The sequence below is a fragment of the Sparus aurata genome, chromosome 20, assembly GCF_900880675.1.
Source record: "Sparus aurata chromosome 20, fSpaAur1.1, whole genome shotgun sequence".
NCBI classification, from domain to species: Eukaryota; Metazoa; Chordata; class Actinopteri; order Spariformes; family Sparidae; genus Sparus; species Sparus aurata.
In genome coordinates, this window is record NC_044206.1 from 26,866,541 (window position 1) to 26,883,969 (window position 17,429).

At 46.0% G+C, this 17,429-nt stretch overlaps 1 protein-coding gene across 3 annotated transcripts in view; it reads left to right on the forward strand.

Annotated features, from left to right (window-relative positions):
• LOC115571190 (glutamate receptor ionotropic, delta-1-like) overlaps positions 1 to 17,429 on the forward strand; it is a 418,849-nt gene that overhangs the window by 353,387 nt on the left and 48,033 nt on the right. For all 3 annotated transcript variants that reach the window (XM_030400350.1, XM_030400349.1, XM_030400351.1), the window contains exons 5-7: positions 6,245 to 6,298; positions 12,172 to 12,345; positions 16,503 to 16,664. In XM_030400350.1, coding sequence (XP_030256210.1) covers positions 6,245 to 6,298; positions 12,172 to 12,345; positions 16,503 to 16,664 — 390 coding nt within the window. The remainder of the gene's footprint in view (positions 1 to 6,244; positions 6,299 to 12,171; positions 12,346 to 16,502; positions 16,665 to 17,429) is intronic.

The following is a 17,429-nucleotide window of genomic DNA, read 5'->3' on the forward strand; positions in this document are numbered from 1 at the left end:
TCAGCCTGTATTTAAACACAGACTGATGTAGACGTGTGTAGAAACAGAAAGGTTTTAAAGCAGAACACTGAAGCAGAAGACAAATACATGATCCATCAACATGAACAACAATCGCTCGGCTACAGCTATCGTCTGTTGACTCAGAAGAAGAGATGACGCAGGTTTCCCTGATGAGTCGATGCTGCAGAGCGTGACGGTGACATCGGTTCACTACGGAGGCCCTGAATGGCCAAACAAGACGTGTGCTGCTGCTGTAAAGCTGAGAAACTCCACTTTATTTTACTTATTAATGCAAATGAGGAGGATAAAAAGCACCAAGACGGCAAACTGATTTGAAAAGACGTTGGTCGAGCTCGAGCACCCACTTCAGATAAACGCTAACACTTTTAGCGTAGCATCTACAGCAGGCTTCAAATGATGCTGTGGTCCCTCTTCTCTTCTCATCATCTTCATCTTAATCTGAAGATGTTTTCTCGTCCTGAATGAATCTGAAGATGTCGATGTTTAAAGTTAATTCCCCGCTGACAGAACTGAACATGTTGTAGTTAAAGATTCTGTCTCCATCCTTCAAAACTCTCCTGCTGCTGATCTGCGTCCAGGTTTCAGTGAAAAGCAAGAAAGAATATTCCCTCCAGCAGGTTCTGGGTCTGCCCGGGGCTCCTTTCATACGCCCACGGGGAGAAATCCAGGAGGCCTCTTCATCAGAACCGAAGCAACCGGGTCGACTTCTCTCAGAGTGACTCAGCCTGTTCCTGCCTCCGTCTGAAGCTCTTCTTTGAGTCACAAACAACTCTGCTGCTGTATTCTGGGATTTATCTCCATGTCGGACCGCGGCAGACGACAGCGTTTAGCGGGTCGGTTCCGTGAGTGTTTAACACGTCTTACCTGGGTCACGATTTAAGCTAGTCGTCATGCAGATATTTAATTACAGTCGTCGACTGAAACGAACATCTGCTGGACGGATCTGAGTGAAAGCCCTGAGGAGGAGAGATATTCTGGTCACCTGTGTTCATTACTCACAGGTGAGAGTTGGACAGAAGATCGGCGAGTGAATGGATGTCGGATCGGTTCTGTGTTCTCCTGAGAGAAATCTACAGACACGTATACACGGAATCAAATCCATGTGTTGGTTTTCAGCTCTGCGGTGCATAAAAATATAATAATAAAACTACCCAGAAGCTCACAAACTGGACTTTATTTTGCTTCCCTGGTGTGGATTTTTTCTTTGGGCCCCAGAGAGCTTCATCCTCGCGGGTTTGATCCCGGTCCGTTCCATTAACGCGGTGTTAAAAGCAGCCGGTCCCTGGTGTGACATCCAGAGCTGGCTGCTGCTGTTAATGCTTGTTGTCAGGACTATTAAACCCACAGAGAGAAAGAGAGGAGAGAGGAGAGAGAGAGGGGGAGGCAGCAGAGCATCATTTAAGTGAGCTAACTCCCTAATCCCCATGAACCGGACCACCCGCGTCCCCTGAGCAACGAGACGGGAACGCTCTGAAAAACACACAACAGATCTTCAGCTTTATACGAGACATGTGCCGCAGCTTCCCCTGACATCAGCACCACACGCACAAATCCTCCAGAAACAGAAAACTGAACATTCAGCTCATATTTTCCCGCCAATAATTATCTTTACGAGCAACACCAGCCGCTTGTTCTTGTACATTAGAGACGGGAAACTATCCAAGATTGGAAAAAGAGGCTCTATAAATAACAATGTCTTTACTCTGAAGCAGTTCATCGCTCAATATTTAAGCAGAGCAACCGCCGATTCTGTCTCACAGCTTTCATGTGTCTTGCCGCGGCCAATCAATAGCTCATCAGCGCCTTGTAAGGTTGATGTGCTGCCGCGGGGAAAATACAGACGAATGAAACGACCGCAGAGGAGAAAAACAGATATTTGAACAGTATGTGTTCTTAAAGTCTGCAGCGTCTTCTGTCAGTGTTGCTGTGACTGTTTATGTGCAGCCGACTGGAAGAACGCCGCCTGCAAAACACCGACGCTTAAATGTTGCTGCCACGTTTGTGTTTTTAAGAAATGAAGGTGTTTTTCTTCTTCAGCTTTTCTTTCACCACAAGGAGTCGAGGGTTTAATCTGTGTTGACGTATCATCTGTCAGGGACGGCGTGTCAGAGACTCCAAGAAGAATTTTTTTTTTTAAAAATCCTAACGATCTTTGGCTACTGAGCAGCTTTTTAATTAACTCGTCAGCCTCGCGGGGCCACTTGCACTCACAGTAAAGTGTGTTATCTCAATAAGATGTACTTGACTAATGTGAGGGGTCTCAGCTGTCAAACAAATACAGCAGCGAACGTGTTCTGTGGGTTATTTCACTGATTTTGGTGATTATAAGCGTTCTTTGTTCTGACAGGAGAAGGTGGAGTGAAGGACTCTGAAGGTCTCACACGACCAGATAATACCTCCTGCTCTCTGTGTGACCTCCAGAGTCACAACAAGTTTGTTCAAAGACGACACATTTGATGAGAGATGCTTCAGAACAGCGGCGAGGTGTTGGTTCTGTTCCTCACGGTTTTTAAAATCAAAGAAATCAGCAAGTTTAGTCAAAGTAACAGTGGAGCTGATCAACAGGAGGGAAGATGAATCCACTTTTTAATCCCAGTCCTCTCTGAGCTCTCCTCCCGTCTGTGAACGGCTCCGGATCAGAACAGAACCTGATGTGACTCCAGGTGTTTACTCCTCCAGAACTGTCCGGCTCTCCCAACAATGAAATCTGGAAAGTTTCCTCGAGGTAACAGTAACGAGAGCGAGGACGAAGTCTGAGACTGAGCCTACACATAACATCGTCACATCAGCTATGAACCAGCACACAACAGAACCGTCAACCTCAGTCAGACTCTGGTTCTGGTTCTGGTTCTCTGTCTTCTCTCTGTTATGTCCCCTCCAGCTCCAGTCAGCAGAACAGAACCTGGAGGTCCGCTCCGGGTCACTGCTGCAGTCAGGCTGATCAACAGTGAAGAGATCATCTTTTCCACTAAACGTCTCCGGGTCAGAACAGAACCTGATGTGACTCCAGGTGTTTACTCCTCCTGACGGTCTGGATCTTCTCCTGACTCTCTCCTCCTCGTTCCAGCTGGATAACGACCGTCGGCTGAGTCCTTCAGACATACGGTGCATTTAACTGGAGTGCGTATGTGACTCGGTCATAGCTGCAACATGATTGGCTGACTGGGGTTGTGATGTCACAGACTCCTGCAGGCTGGAACAGGTGTTAAACCCGTTAATACAGCACTCAGCTCCATCACACAGTGTTTTTAGCTGATAAAAATTTGAGGACGTCTCCTGCAGCGACAAGCGTCTCTACTCTGTCTCGATTCCTCCGACAGCTGAAGTGATCAAAGTCCCGACCCGTGGACCCGAAGGCCCGACCCGCGGCCCCGTCACGTATCACAGGCAGAAGTAGAAAAGGCTAACCAGCTGAAGTGGAGAGGACGCCATGTTTACAGTCACATCCCGGCTCCTCGGGCCTGACGTCTGCTCCCTCCTCTCTGCGTGGCGTCTGGCTCTTTGCTCTCGCTCCACGAGCCTCTCGCACATTTGCGGAGCTGTCAGTCACACCGGTCAGCCTTCATCATCGTCATCCTCCCTCCCGTCGCCCACGGCCCGACCGCAGCACCAAGATTCGTGGTCGTGTTGTGACCTCGTCAGATGACTCAGAGAGAGACGGCGACGAGACGGAGCGAGCAACCACACTGCAGCTCGCGTGTCACAGCTGAGCCGGCCGGCGCCTTTCAGGAAGCGTTCTTCTTCATGTACGACCCGCTGACCTTCTCTGTGGCGCCAACAACGGGTCAGCATCGTCACTTTCATCCAGGAAGAGGTGTCTTTACAACTAATGTCATAGAAATCACTGAATGGCCTGATCTGCTCCGGATTAGTCCAGCTTACTGACATTTCCTCTCGGTCAATATCTGAACTTTCATCCAACATGTCATAGTCCAATCAGCAGACGGTTCTGAAAATATGTTGACGCTTCCCCACAAAACATCAGTTTATTTAATGTTTAGGTGTTTATCACCTCCGTCTGTACTCGTACACCAAACAAAGGCTGTTTTCATCGCTGCCATTTGGGTGGAACTGGTTCTGTGTTTCAGAGTGGGTCCATGTTTTTGTCGACGTTGTTCGCACTCCTGCTGATAGTTTATCAGTCGGAGGCCGATGTGACGAGAGAGGCGGTGAGAAAAGATTTGTAAAGGCAGAGTATTTCAGGGAGAAACAGAACATTTGTATTGTTTTTGTTTTAACATTAAAAACTCTTAACAACAACTTTTCAAACAATACATTCGCAAAACTCTTTTTTAATCTTTGGTTCCACTTTGTCTGCGTCGTCTTTAGACAAAAGCAGTCAAGCGACAAACACGTGAGCGCAAATATCAACCAGACGATCAGTGAGAGGACGTTTAAACACAGTTCAGCCTCTGATTGTGTCAGAAAATGTTCAGAATCTGTCTTGTTTGAGTCGTCTGGAAATGTCTGTATCATTAAACAGCACTTCAGAGTATTCATTCATTCACAGCAAACGAGAACGTGACGCTGATAAAAAGAAAGAATGAATCTGCAGACGGAGAAATCATCTGGATGTTGTGTTTTCTACACGGCACTTCTGCAGAGATCCACGAGGTCAACATGTTCTTCATTGTCATTATTCTCCAGTTTTCTCTTCAGTGTTTGCTCGCCTCGTTTCTGCCTCCTCTTTGTTATCACAAGCCTACGATAATCATGTTTTCTGTTGACGTGTATTTGTTCATTAGAACTGTTTTCTGTGGCAGAAAGTGAAGCAGAGCGAGATGCAGAGAAACAAACCCAGAGCGTCAATTAAAACAACATCAGTTATTAATAACGGGAGCGTAATGTGAAGTTGTGGAGGATGAACTGTTCGAGGTGTGTGTGTGTGTGTGTGTGTGTGTGTGTGTGTGTGTGTGTGTGTGTGTGTGTGTGTGTGTGTCTACAGTCCGTCTGGGCCCAGTAAAGGTTATGGTGACAGGTGTAATATCTCCTCGTAGGCGCTGTGAGGTGTATTATGGGAGCCGGGTTGTGTCCTTTACTATAGGTTAACCTGATCGCTGACAACATCATCTGACAAGGTGATATTATGGGATGGTTTATAAAAAGAACAACACTTTCAAGGCGTTTGTGTGGCTCGTAGATGGAAAGCAAGGTGACCGCCGTCGTCACGGTTACAGCTGTCAGGTGAGCTCTGGATCGGTTTAGGAAAAGATGGTGGTTCAGTTACGTACAAGCAGACGTTACTGTTGAACACACCTGGTTATATTTCCAAGCAACATGCAGGGGAACCGTGAGGAGACCCGCGGGCCGACCCAGAACTCACTGGAGGGATTATATATCCCATCTGGACTGGGAACGCCTCGGGATCCTCCAGGACGAGCTGGAATACCTTCTAAGCTTCTGCTGCGTCCCCGACCCGACTGTTAAAACGAGACAGATCCATTCGGACTGAGCCGCCTGATGACTGTAGAGTTAAACTGGGTTTTTCACTGTGACTCGTAACTAAGTTGTGTTGAGGAGACGAGTGTGTCAGTGTTCGGTGATCTGGAAGCTGAATGAGGACCTGTTAGAAAACATCTGGCCAGCTGAGCCCCGAGGACCTGTGTGTGTGTGTGTGTGTGTGTGTGTGTGTGTGTGTGTGTGTGTGTGTGTGTGTGTGTGTGTGTGTGTGTGTGTGTGTGTGTGTGTGTGTGTGTGTTTGAACCAGCTGTTCTTCTATCAATTTCTGTTTCTGGTTTAATTTTCAGAGTTTATATTGTTGGATAATGAGGAGGAGTTGATTTATGTCATTTTATGGAGCCAGAAAACACACACATGTTCAAATATACACACCGTATGTACACAGCACTGTGAGGACACACACACACACACACACACACACACATCACTGTAATCAAAATAAAGTTTGTCTCTTCAGCGATGGCATTAAAACCTACTTACTTACTGGTTCTGAGCCGTTTGCTGCACATCGGCCCATTGCAGTGCAATGCATTCTGGGTGTTGTAGGTTTTCTCCCTCTTGTCATTTAGCAGCAATATAAAGAATTTACACAGCCCAGTTATCTGACTACACCTGTGACAACAGAGGCCGACGCTGCAGAAATCACAGCCGCTCAGTTGAATCTGAGTCGACGACACGATGAAATCCTCCGTCCTGTCCTGCAGATCAGCGTTCGATGGTCTGAAGTCAGTTACTAACTCTGTGTGTGTCTGTGTGTCTGCAGGCGGTGGAGACAAACCTGGCCTCCAAGGACAGTCACTGGGTGTTCGTCAACGAGGTAAGACGAGACGCGCACAGACACTCAGAACATCTCACACTGGACCGGGTCGGACATACAGGATCATTAACCGTCTTCTCCACCACAGGAGAACTTATAGAAGCTTCACTGACACCAACTGTCACGAGTCAGATGTTTAGACGGTTCAGTCGAGTTTTCTTTTGTACCAAAGACATTTAAAATGACATGAAACTGGTTGTTGGAACCATTTATTCAGAACTTCATCCACCTCATACAACACGAGAGGACCGAGACGTCTTCAGACTTTCATTTGAGAGAGTTCAGATCTTCAAATCAAACAAACGACGCTGACTCATCGGTCTGAATCTTCTTCAGATCACAGCACACACTCCCGTCTCTAGAAACAGTTCTCTGACACGTTCTTTACTAACCGCTGCTCGGATGTGGATAAAAGCTGCAAGGTGACTTTGAATACAAAGCGAGACGAGTTCAAGAGCTCCTTTAAAAAATAAAAAAAAGCCCCTATCTGAGATAAAAACACAAGCTGAGAGAGTTTCCCCCCTCGGTCGGAGATCAGCAGCGTGGGCGACTCTCTGTGCTGGAAGTCAAACTGAAACAAGTCGGGGTGAAAAGAGAAAACGACGACGCCCTCGACCGTCAGACGGTTTTTTTGGTTTGTTTAAAGTCATCTTTTCTTTTCCCAGTTTCAATATCCAGGCATCTTTCCAGCCAATTAACTGAGCTGACAACAGAGTTAACAGCGTAATTCAGACGGAGACGAGAGGAGCTGTCATCTGCTGACGGCTCAACACAAAAACCTCAGAGCTCCTTTCCACTGCCAGATTCTTTCTTTTTGTCTTTTTTACCTCCCAGCTTGGTTCCGACCTCCTAATCCACTTACGTTCCTCTGCTTTGTTTCAAAGTCCTAATTTAACTAATTACACTCTGCGTTTTTTAATTAACCAAAGGAGCGAAGCGGTTTTGGAGAATCCCCGGAGTGGCTCGTTCGCCAGCGTCTGCTCCACTGTTTGGCACGTTAAACGGCGTTTAGGATCAAATACGCTTCTTCTGATGAAATGTGCGTCTGTGAAATGCGAGCGCGGTGAAACAGCTTGTTCCCGCTGAAGGCGTCTTTCATCAGGAACGTGTTTCAGTCATTCAGGAACATTCAGCTGCATCACCTCGTCTCTCTCCTGCTTCCCCACCTTCACTTCCACCTTCTCTCCGTCCAACACTTCCTTCCACGACGAAGATAACATCAAAATCAACCATTAAAAAACTACAAACTGAGACAAACACTGTCTGGCTTTTAGTTGGTGCCAAAAGAGTTCAAACGTCTTCACTCTGAAGATGAATTTGCATTATTAATGTTTTTTCTGTTGTCTGAATCTGAAGCCAACAGAAACCAACGAGCAGCATTGTGCTGCTGATTCTGGACTCAAGATTGTTGCTTAATAATTTCAATAACTCAGAAAACAAAAGAGGAACAACAAACAGCACGCCGACACGTTTAGAAAGACGGAACAAATGTGTCTTTAATCATTTCATCTCAAACGTGACGATTCGATGGTGTCGGTAATTACAAGTCTCAGTCGGGAGGGCCGACCGTCACGCCGACTCTACTCGTTTCATTTGCAGATTTTATTGTCTGTAAAAGTTTCCAGAGACAGAAACTACAACAACAGAATAATAGAAGGTGATTAAGAAGTTGTGAGTTAAAGGTTTTGTGTCATGTGATCACCTGGCTCTCTGCCGGGGACGGACGCCGTTCACCAGGCAGCGGCGTGACGAATAAAGACACTTTGCAGTTAATTACAAATAACATCTGCAGCTCCTCTGATGGCCACTGGAGGCATCAGAAGCGGGTCGATCCGGTAACTTTACCGCAGACGTAAACACGATTACAACCTCTTCACAGATCTGCACCATGTGACACCCAGCTGAAGCCTCTCTAAACACGCTCCACCATCTTTATTCCGCTCTGACTTCGCCGTCCTCTCGCCGCCTGTCCGCCCTCGCTCTGCGCGGCGTGTCACCGAGCTCACAGCTAACAGAGGTAGTTTCCAGTCCTGGGCGGCGGTGCAGAGAGATGTCGGGTCGTCTTGTCAACACGTAGCTGATCTCAGTTTCCTTTTCGTTCCTTTATTCCTTCCTCCGTCTCTCCTGTCAGTCCTTCCTGCTCCCGTCATCCACTGTTTGTGTAACGTAATGTGAGCAACACCTCGTCTGGGAGCATTTCTGCCGGGTTGTTTAACAGTTTCAGGTTGTTTTTTGGACCTTTGACTTGTTTCCTGCGTAGCGTTGAGACAGCTGCAGCACTTTGTGTGCAGTGTTTTGGTGGCAGGATGGTACAAAGTCGTCGGGCAGGTCGTCGACAGGAAGACGCCGTCCTTCTCTTCCCGTCTGCGGCGATCAGACGACTCCAGCGACGCCAATTAAAGAGGCCTGGAGAGACGGACAGCGGCGAAAACAGGGAGGGGAGGAGAGAACGGAAAGAAACAGAGAGAGTAATAGTGTTGCAGTGAGGAGGGAGAGAGGTGAGCAGAAGGGAGGACAGTAATTACCCAGAGGAGAGAAGGCGGGAGGTGAGCAGAGGCGACGCTCGGTGGGCGGCGGTGAAGCCTGCTGGTCAGACAGCAGCTGTCAGGTTTGATCCGACCGTCGCTTTTAAATCCTCACAAACTGTCTGATGTCACGCTGCTCGGACTCTTTAACTCCTCCTGCAGCCCCGAGCTGTGTGTCATCATGGAGTTTAATTAGAAGAAACTCAGATCAGATGTTGATGTCAGCGGTGAAGACGATCGTCTTGATGAAGATAAAAACAATCACATTAAAAGTCAAAATATGAGATGAAAAGTGAGATGATTTACTGAAAAAGACAACAAAGATTGTGACCATGATTATCAACCCTGGACTATAACAGTGTTAATGTTCCTGCGGTGCGTTCAAAGACCTGTCCACCACCAAATGACCCCTGAGGGAAGAAAGGAGCTCTTTTACGACCTCATCACCCGACAGCGTTTCTCTTCAGGGCGTCTTTGTTGGCCGTGACATCGACGTGTTTCATGGTTGTACTCTTTTAAAACGGGTTAATGTTAAACAAAAAGCTAACGACCTAAGAGCAGCTGTTGGAAACAAGAAGACGAAGATGGACTCTGTTAACAACACCAGCGCCGCTCTTTGAAATGCAGATCAGACGCTTTGTGAACAAAAGCAGCTGCAGGTTACATTACAGCTGCTGCAGGTGTGGTTGTTAAACCGTCCGTCTGCAACGACGGCTAAATCCATCAGAGCCTCGTTTCTCCGTCCGGCTTTTTCTTGTTCCTTCTTCTTATCTCCCCTCGTCACCGCACAGAACCAAACCAACAGCTAACGACGTGTTAGAGGTGATGAAAGCTCTTCCAGCTCTTCCAGCTCTTCCAGTCGGAGAGGTAAAAATCAGTGTGAAATATAATCACCTGGACGGTAAATGAACTCCAAACTGTGGGTGCATCTTAATTATTACGATAAAGTGCCTCAGACTGAAGAACGCTGCGGCTGATTGTCCTGAACATGATATTTTTTAGAAGCTGCAGAGTGTTTGGGAACGTCAGCCTCACCCGGAGCGCTACGATTCAGACTGATCAGTTTGATGTTGAGCTTCTCATCCAAACATCGGTATGGATATGAAATAATATGGAGTAACAGACGGGAGGGGAGGGACAGACGCCGGTGTTCTGGATGCTTCAAAGATGATGTTGTGTCGTGAGGATTATCTTGCTGAGCGACATCAGGAACATCTTCTCCTCCAGTGAAGCTCCTCCCTCCCTCGTCTAATAGCATGTTTATGATCAACACCTCGACACGCCGTGTTTTCCATTATCTGAAGTGTTAAGCGGTCGCCTCATTGCTTCTGAATAAACTGCAGTAAATCGCCCCTGATGTCCCTTCAAAGCGTCCTCAGCCGGGATCCCATCTGTCCCTAAACACCATTACAGCCCCTGGAAGTTACATTACACTCTCCGCTGTGTTTCTCAGAAAATAACTGCCCTCCAAACCTCTTATCTGATTCTGTCAGTGATTCCTATGATCCTCAGCTCACCTCCTGATGGCTCTAAAGTCTGCCTGTGCCTGAAAGCAGGTCATTACACCCTCCCCCCGCCGTAATATCACATCGTCTCAGCTCCACTTCTGCCTCCATTTTGTGGCTGAGAAGGGCCAGAAAATAGTTTGAATATTGATTGCAGTATTACTGTGAGTCCTCGCAGCGCAGCGGTGTCGCTAACCCGCGGGCTGATGATGTGGTGTTACATAGAAGACTGTGAAATTACTCACAACTCTCTTTACAAAACCTCAAAGAGCGAATCGGAAAGTCAGGAGGATCTGCAGATCAGCCGCGAGGTGCAGGAGAAACCAAACGTTAGCCGGAGTTCAGACACTCGTGACTCTGGTAAAAGTAGAAGTACTGATCCAGCTTGTTTCCTCCAGTAAAGTAATAGATTACAGGCTCTGACATGTACTCAGAGTATCAGAGTAAAAAGTCTCCCTCTGAAGGACATTTGTGGTCAAAGCTAACTGAAGCTCACGTCATATTAATAGAATTCAAAGACTATTAAAGTTAAAGGTAGAATCAGTAGGATTTGTCTCAGCTGTTCCTGAACGCACCACAAAGACAGTTGATTGTTGAGTCTCATTCCCAGGACGTCAAATAGACACATGTTGGGTTGGTAAAGCGTCCCGAGCAGCAACAAAGAGAGAAAATCAGAAACTCTCTGCAGATACGAGACACTAACACGCCTTTTCTCCACATTCCAGTCTCCCTCTCTGTCTGTTTACGCCTTCTTACGGCTTTTACGTCTTTGTCTCGTCTCGCTGCGTCTGCCGTGCGTGATGTGCTCTGATTGGTCCACATCCGTTCAGTTGTCAGTGTTACGCTGTGCTCGTGGTCAGGGTGAGAAACACGTCACGGTTTTGGCCTAAAATACCAAATTCAGGTGAGGACTAACGGAGGAGGCGTCGAGCGAGCAGAAGACGATACGATGTTGGGTAACAAGAAAAATAAAAATAAAGTAACACTGGTAAAATTAACATCTCACTCAAGTGTAACGTCAAATAAAGTCAGACGGGGAGCAGCTGATGGTTTGAAACTCCTCTTCCATTCGTCTAGAACACGGTTTAGTAGCTTTTCAGAGTTGGTTGATGACTTCTCGTCAGTGGGATTCAACACAACAGGAAGTCAGGAGGACGGACGCTCGCAGGTCTCTGAATGTATTCTTGAGTAAATGACTTCAGGAGACTTTTTCAACAAACACGTCAGACGGATTCTGCAATTACAGAACCTGGACTCAAACTTGTTTTGACTTTAAATCCTTTAACCTGTCAGAATGACATGTTTTCAAAACTCCCATAAATGAGCTGCAAATCCTCCTGACTCCTTGTTTACAAGCCCAGGTTCAGTTTTAATTGGATGACAGGAACCTATATACAAAAAAAATAAAACACCGCAAATTCGTCTTTTCAATTAAGCTGAACAAAACAAACCGAGTCACTTGTCGGGACTCTTGTTCAAGTCGTGGGCTGTAATTATGTTTCTGTTTTAAAGCGTCATAACTGAGTATTATTCTTCATGTTTTTAGCGTCTGACTGAGGCTATCTATAATTACACCTCGCTGGGAATAATTGGGTTTCTCAGCGTCAAAGCAATTAAACATGTGCATGAATAGAGGAAGCTCTTTTTTAATGGCCTCTGTGAATCGTCCCGTCTGATTGGCTCTGACGCCGTCATTCGTCTCAGTGTGTGAAAACTCTCCAATTAATGCGGTCGAGGAAACAAACATGGTTCTGACGGTCAGGTGTTCACACACACACACACACACACACACACACACACACCTCAGAGATCGAACTACAGTAATTTCTCCTTCGCTCTGCAGGAAATCAGCGACACAGAGATCCTGGAGCTTACCCACAGTGCACTGGGGCGCATGACGGTGATCCGGCAGATCTTCCCGTTGTGGAGGGACAGCAGCACCCGCTGCATGAGACACAACCACCGGATCTCCTCTCTGCTGTGCGACCCGCAGGAAGGATACCTGCAGAACCTGGAGGTAACACACAGCTCGTTAACGTCCGCGACCTACAATCAATTGTTAATTTATAAATCCTGAACATCCCAGTCGAGCCTGAAGTAAATCCAAAGCTGTTGCAGTACAGACCTGTCTTTGGGCTCTTTTTAAAGGTTATTAACTGGACTTTTTCCTCCAAGCTTCAGAAGCTCTATTAATCTGTTAATCTATAGGAGTTTGAACACATTGATTTATTTATTTTTTAATGCAAATCAGCCTGCAGATGAGCTGCAACAGCCGTTATTACCTGTGAAACACAATGAGTCCACGTCGTAGAGTCTAACATGGTTCAAGTTCACATTTAATGACAATATCACTGAAAATAAACACTTAAGACGTGTTTTTCTGAGGAAATATTAAGAAGAAAATGACATTACGTGACCTCTAAATCTCCCTGCAAGACAGTAACAGGAGCATTTAACTCATTTTAGTTCTTAATTTGCTTATTAACTTTAACTTGTGCTGATAAACTGGTCAAAAACAAGTGCTGAGGTGGAAAAACAGCCAATAAAACTACATAAATGTGCATCATTTCCACGTTTAGGGCTTTAAAAACTGATTTAAACTATATATTACTGGATTTGAAATCTCATTGGCTGCATGATGCGTCAATCATCTGGAGGCTGGCGTGTGAGTGGCTCAGGAGAGAGGAGGAAGAAGAGAGAGAGGTTCAGTTGCGTACACGATCTCTCATTGGCTGTTGTAGGCTCTGGGGCGGGCATGGACGCTCTTATTGAGCTGTCAATCAAAGTGCAGCTCAGGTATAAAATAAACACCTTTAAAGCTGGAAAAAACTTAAATATTCAGAGATACCAGCGAACATCTGAGAGATGTTATCGCTGATAGAAACAAGTCCTGACTGAAGTCTGAAAATGGAAAAATGCAACATTCTGAAGAAAGAAATGAGAAATTAACGTGTGCTAACGAGCTAACTATTAGCTGGTAGCTGTGTAAGCTGCAGTCGAGCTTCAGATCCGACAGTCTGGGTCGTCTGACCTTCTCTCAGAGCAAAGTGATGACGGCTGATAGTTTAAAAAGGCGAAGGATTTTCATTGGAGCAGAGGTCGGCGAGTGTGCGGAGATAAAAACATGATAATTGAGTCCTCAAACTAATAATTTGTGCGTTCAATATATTGAATTTGTTCTGAAAACGTTGCCCTCGGACTTGATTCTCTGTTTTATTTCCGTGCTCCTCTTCTCTTTCTCTTTTTCACTGAAGAACAGTGGAATAATACAACGTTGGGTTGAGCGGCCCGACAGAACGGTCCTGGTATCTGCTTCCTGTCTGAAGTGGTCGGTAACGAGAGCGCTGAGGCAGCAGGAGGGACTGATCGCTTCAGGGAGTGAAGGACGTAGTTTGAAGGCTCCATGTAGTCGTTCAAAGGCACAAAATATTAATTTGAAAGGACAAATTAAGTAATTAGTGGGTAAAAAAAATCGTTAATTGAGGGGGAAAGGCCAGGGAGCGGTGAGAGTAGTCATCTGAGGACGGGTTCATTAATCACAGGAAGTTTTTATAAATCAAACACATCGTGTTGTTTCCTCCACGGGCCGACCTGCAGAACTGTCAGGAAGACAAACACACACACACACACACACACACACGCACACACACACACACACACACGCACACACACACACACACAACAACATGACCACTGAGGGCGGCTACAGCACACATCAGGAAACAGGAAACAGAAGAAGAAACAGAAGAAGAAGAAACAACAGAAGAAGAAGAACAAGAAACAACAGAAGAAGAAGAAACAGAAGAAGAAGAACAAGAAACAACAGAAGAAGAAGAAACAACAGAAGAAGAAGAAACAGAAGAAGAAGAACAAGAAACAACAGAAGAAGAAGAGGAAACAGAAGAAGAAGAAGAAGAAAAAGATCAAACAGAAGAAGAAGAAGAGGAGGTTGCTGGTCACTGGGTGTTCTCGGTGATGAAATGTCTCGGTGTGTTTGACATTTAACGATCTGATTCATTCCACAAATGTTTTGTCTTGTTTTGACATTTGTGGAGACGAGCTGCGTTTTTCTACAAGATGTCACACATTGAAACAAACACACGCACACACACACACTTCTTCTTCTTCTTGCTTTCATTTTTCACCCTTTTTAAAATCACCTTTTCTTCTCTTCCTCCTGTGATGTCGTTCTATCTCATCTAACGTCTTTTTATTCCCTCGCTCTCTTTCATTCCCTCTGATATATTCTGTCTTTCTTCACCTCTCTTTTCTTCACCTCTCTTTTCTTCACCTCTCTTTTCTTCACCTCTCCTTTCTTCACCTCTCTTGTGTATCTCGGTCTTTTCTCTGTGATAATTGCTCTTTATTGTCTCCATATTTTCAGTCTCTCCTCGTCTCCATTTCTTTTCTCTCCTCTGCCGTCTCCTCGTTGTTCTTCGTGGCCGTCATTTGTCTGCCTGCTTCTCTTTCCTATAAATCTCCCACCATCTTAAACTCTCTCCTCTCTCCTCCATCGTTCTCTCTCCTTTTGTCTTCGACCTCACCTGAGAGCTTCAGGTAAAGACGAGAGAATCAATCATTCATGTCAGAGAGACGTCACGTTCATCCTGCATCTGTCGTGTCTGTGCAGGAGTTTCTGAGACGTGAGCTGAAAAAAATGTTAATTTAGCTTCAAAAATGGGATTTAGCTTGATATAATTAAAGGGGACGGTTTGTCCTTGGCAGAGGTATACTCTCTACAGAGAAATCACAGAATGTACCATTAAGAAAAATAAATGTCTTGCAGAACGCTGCGTGTGCCGTATCACTTTGTTCTCTTCAGATTCAGCCTTTTTATGACTGTGTGTGTGTGTGTGTGTGTGTGTGTGTGTGTGTGTGTGTGTGTCAGGCCTCAGGCAGCGTTCTGCATGGACTTCATGCCAGTCAGCCGTTCTCATCTGGACAGAGTGATGCTCATTTGTCACCCTGCATTTGGTCTCTGCTCCCTGCTTTGGCAGTGTGTGTGTGTGTGTGTGTTATTCGTCACAGTGTGTTTCCTCTGCCCTCTGCAGGGCACAGAGGGGGAGAAGCAACATGGTCACATGTGGACAAACTGGCGACTCGCTGCCCGTCATCTCGACACCAGCCAGTGTGTGTGTGTGTGTGTGTGTGTGTGTGTGTGTGCGTGTGTGTGTGTGTGTTCATGGCTGCAGACTGAAAACACTCGAGTCTGAGTGAGCTGTTGAAATAAATTGTGGGTGGAAGAAAAACACAACACGGTCGTTAAATAATCAGGAAACAATTCTCCTTCTGCTGGTTTGTGTCTGTCGCTCTGTATCGTGTGTGTTTACTGTGACAGTGAGTTTATATTCAGTCTTTGTCGCTCGTTATTCTACTAAACATCCTCCTTCACTGCTGTAATAATCACTACAGCCACCAGAGGTCGCCACCCTGCAGGCCGAGGCAGCGCTCCCACAGTAACACGGGTTTAACCGCTCAGGAACATGAATGTTGACGAACTGAAAGCCAAATTGTTTCAGCAGAATAAATCTTCTCAGTGTGTTCAAATCATATCTAAGTTAAAATGTTACTTTCCTAGACAAACAACCTTAAAATATCCAGTTTTGTGGCGTCAAACACGGCTGGAGAAACGGTTAGTGGAGACTGGACCGGGCTCACGCTGCCTCACACATCTGTAACAGCTGGTGATTGAAAACTAATCAATACTGCTGCCCAACACATGCCTGATATGTATTTATGACTTTATTTTATCATTTAAAATGCAGGTTTACATAACTAAATGCTGTATTATGTCATAATGTGCTTGAAAAAGCTCAAACATGCCCCGTAAAAATGTTTTAAGAGCTTAAATGTGACTGTGGAGCTGCTGTAGGAACCTTGTGGAGATGTGTCCGAACATTAAGGCTCGTTAAGATAAAATCCAACCGCAGCAGGAAGGTGTTGAACCCGTCTTGAACGGTGGTCTCTGGCTTGGGTTCAGAAAATATCATGTTTTGGGTTAAAATACCTGCAAAACACCTGCATGTTGTTAAAACTATCCAACGATTTCACACTCACAAATGTTGAAATGCAGCCAGCTGTAGCTCCGCCCCCAGGTGTAGCCCCGCCCCCTTCCCCTCCACGTCAGCCAATCATATATATTTAAACTCTCCCTCCGTCTCCTCCTCTCTCCAGGTGTCCAACCTCTACCTGTACGACAGCGTGCTGATGCTCGCCAACGCCTTCTACAGGAAGCTGGAGGACAGGAAGTGGCACAGCATGGCCAGCCTCAACTGCATCAGGAAGTCCACCAAGCCGTGGAACGGCGGCTGGTCCATGCTGGAGACGATCCAGAAGGTACTGAAGTCTTCTGTTGGTGTCGTGGTGCGTTCAGGGCCCCAACAGACCACAACAAACCTCCTCAGGGCTCAGCTGCAGATTCATCAATATTACATTTAGTATTTTTCTATTTAGTTAGAATTCTTTGCATCGTAAAACATAAAATCACGTCTTAAATGAGGCTTTTTTTGTGTAAGTTCGTCTCACTGTGTTGGATTCTTCTCATCAAAGCCGCTGAGCTGATTAACAGCTCGTTAACTGACCCGCTCGCCGATACTGAACGTGTCTGATTCAGTATAACTGGAGATGTCGCAGCACGTGTTGTTTCCCCTCTAAGATTTAATTGAAAAAAAAACCCCTTTGAAGGTGGAGGAGAAGATTAAAGTGTGATTTGATTTAGAATAAAAGAATGAACGACTTCTTTTGTTAGCAGAAGATAAATCAAAGATGAAACGCCACCGTGAGACGAGAACGTCGTTAACGTCCAGCAGCCCGTGGTCTCGTCCTGACGAGTCCCAGAGAGCCGGCAGCTCGCTTTTATCAAACAACATCAGTTTGTTTCTCGTGGTGACGACCGCAGAGCTCGTTAGCGATCCGTCATCATGTTCACACAGAGGTGAACATGTCGGACGGCGCCGCTGTTGATCCCTCTGCTGACATGATCTCTGACACGAGCGCATGTTGTTTTAATGATGTGAACAGAAGTAAGAACACAGTTCATCACATCATGCTGCAGACAGCCGTCGAGTCCACAGAGGATTTTCTCTGCAGCCGTTAAATAAA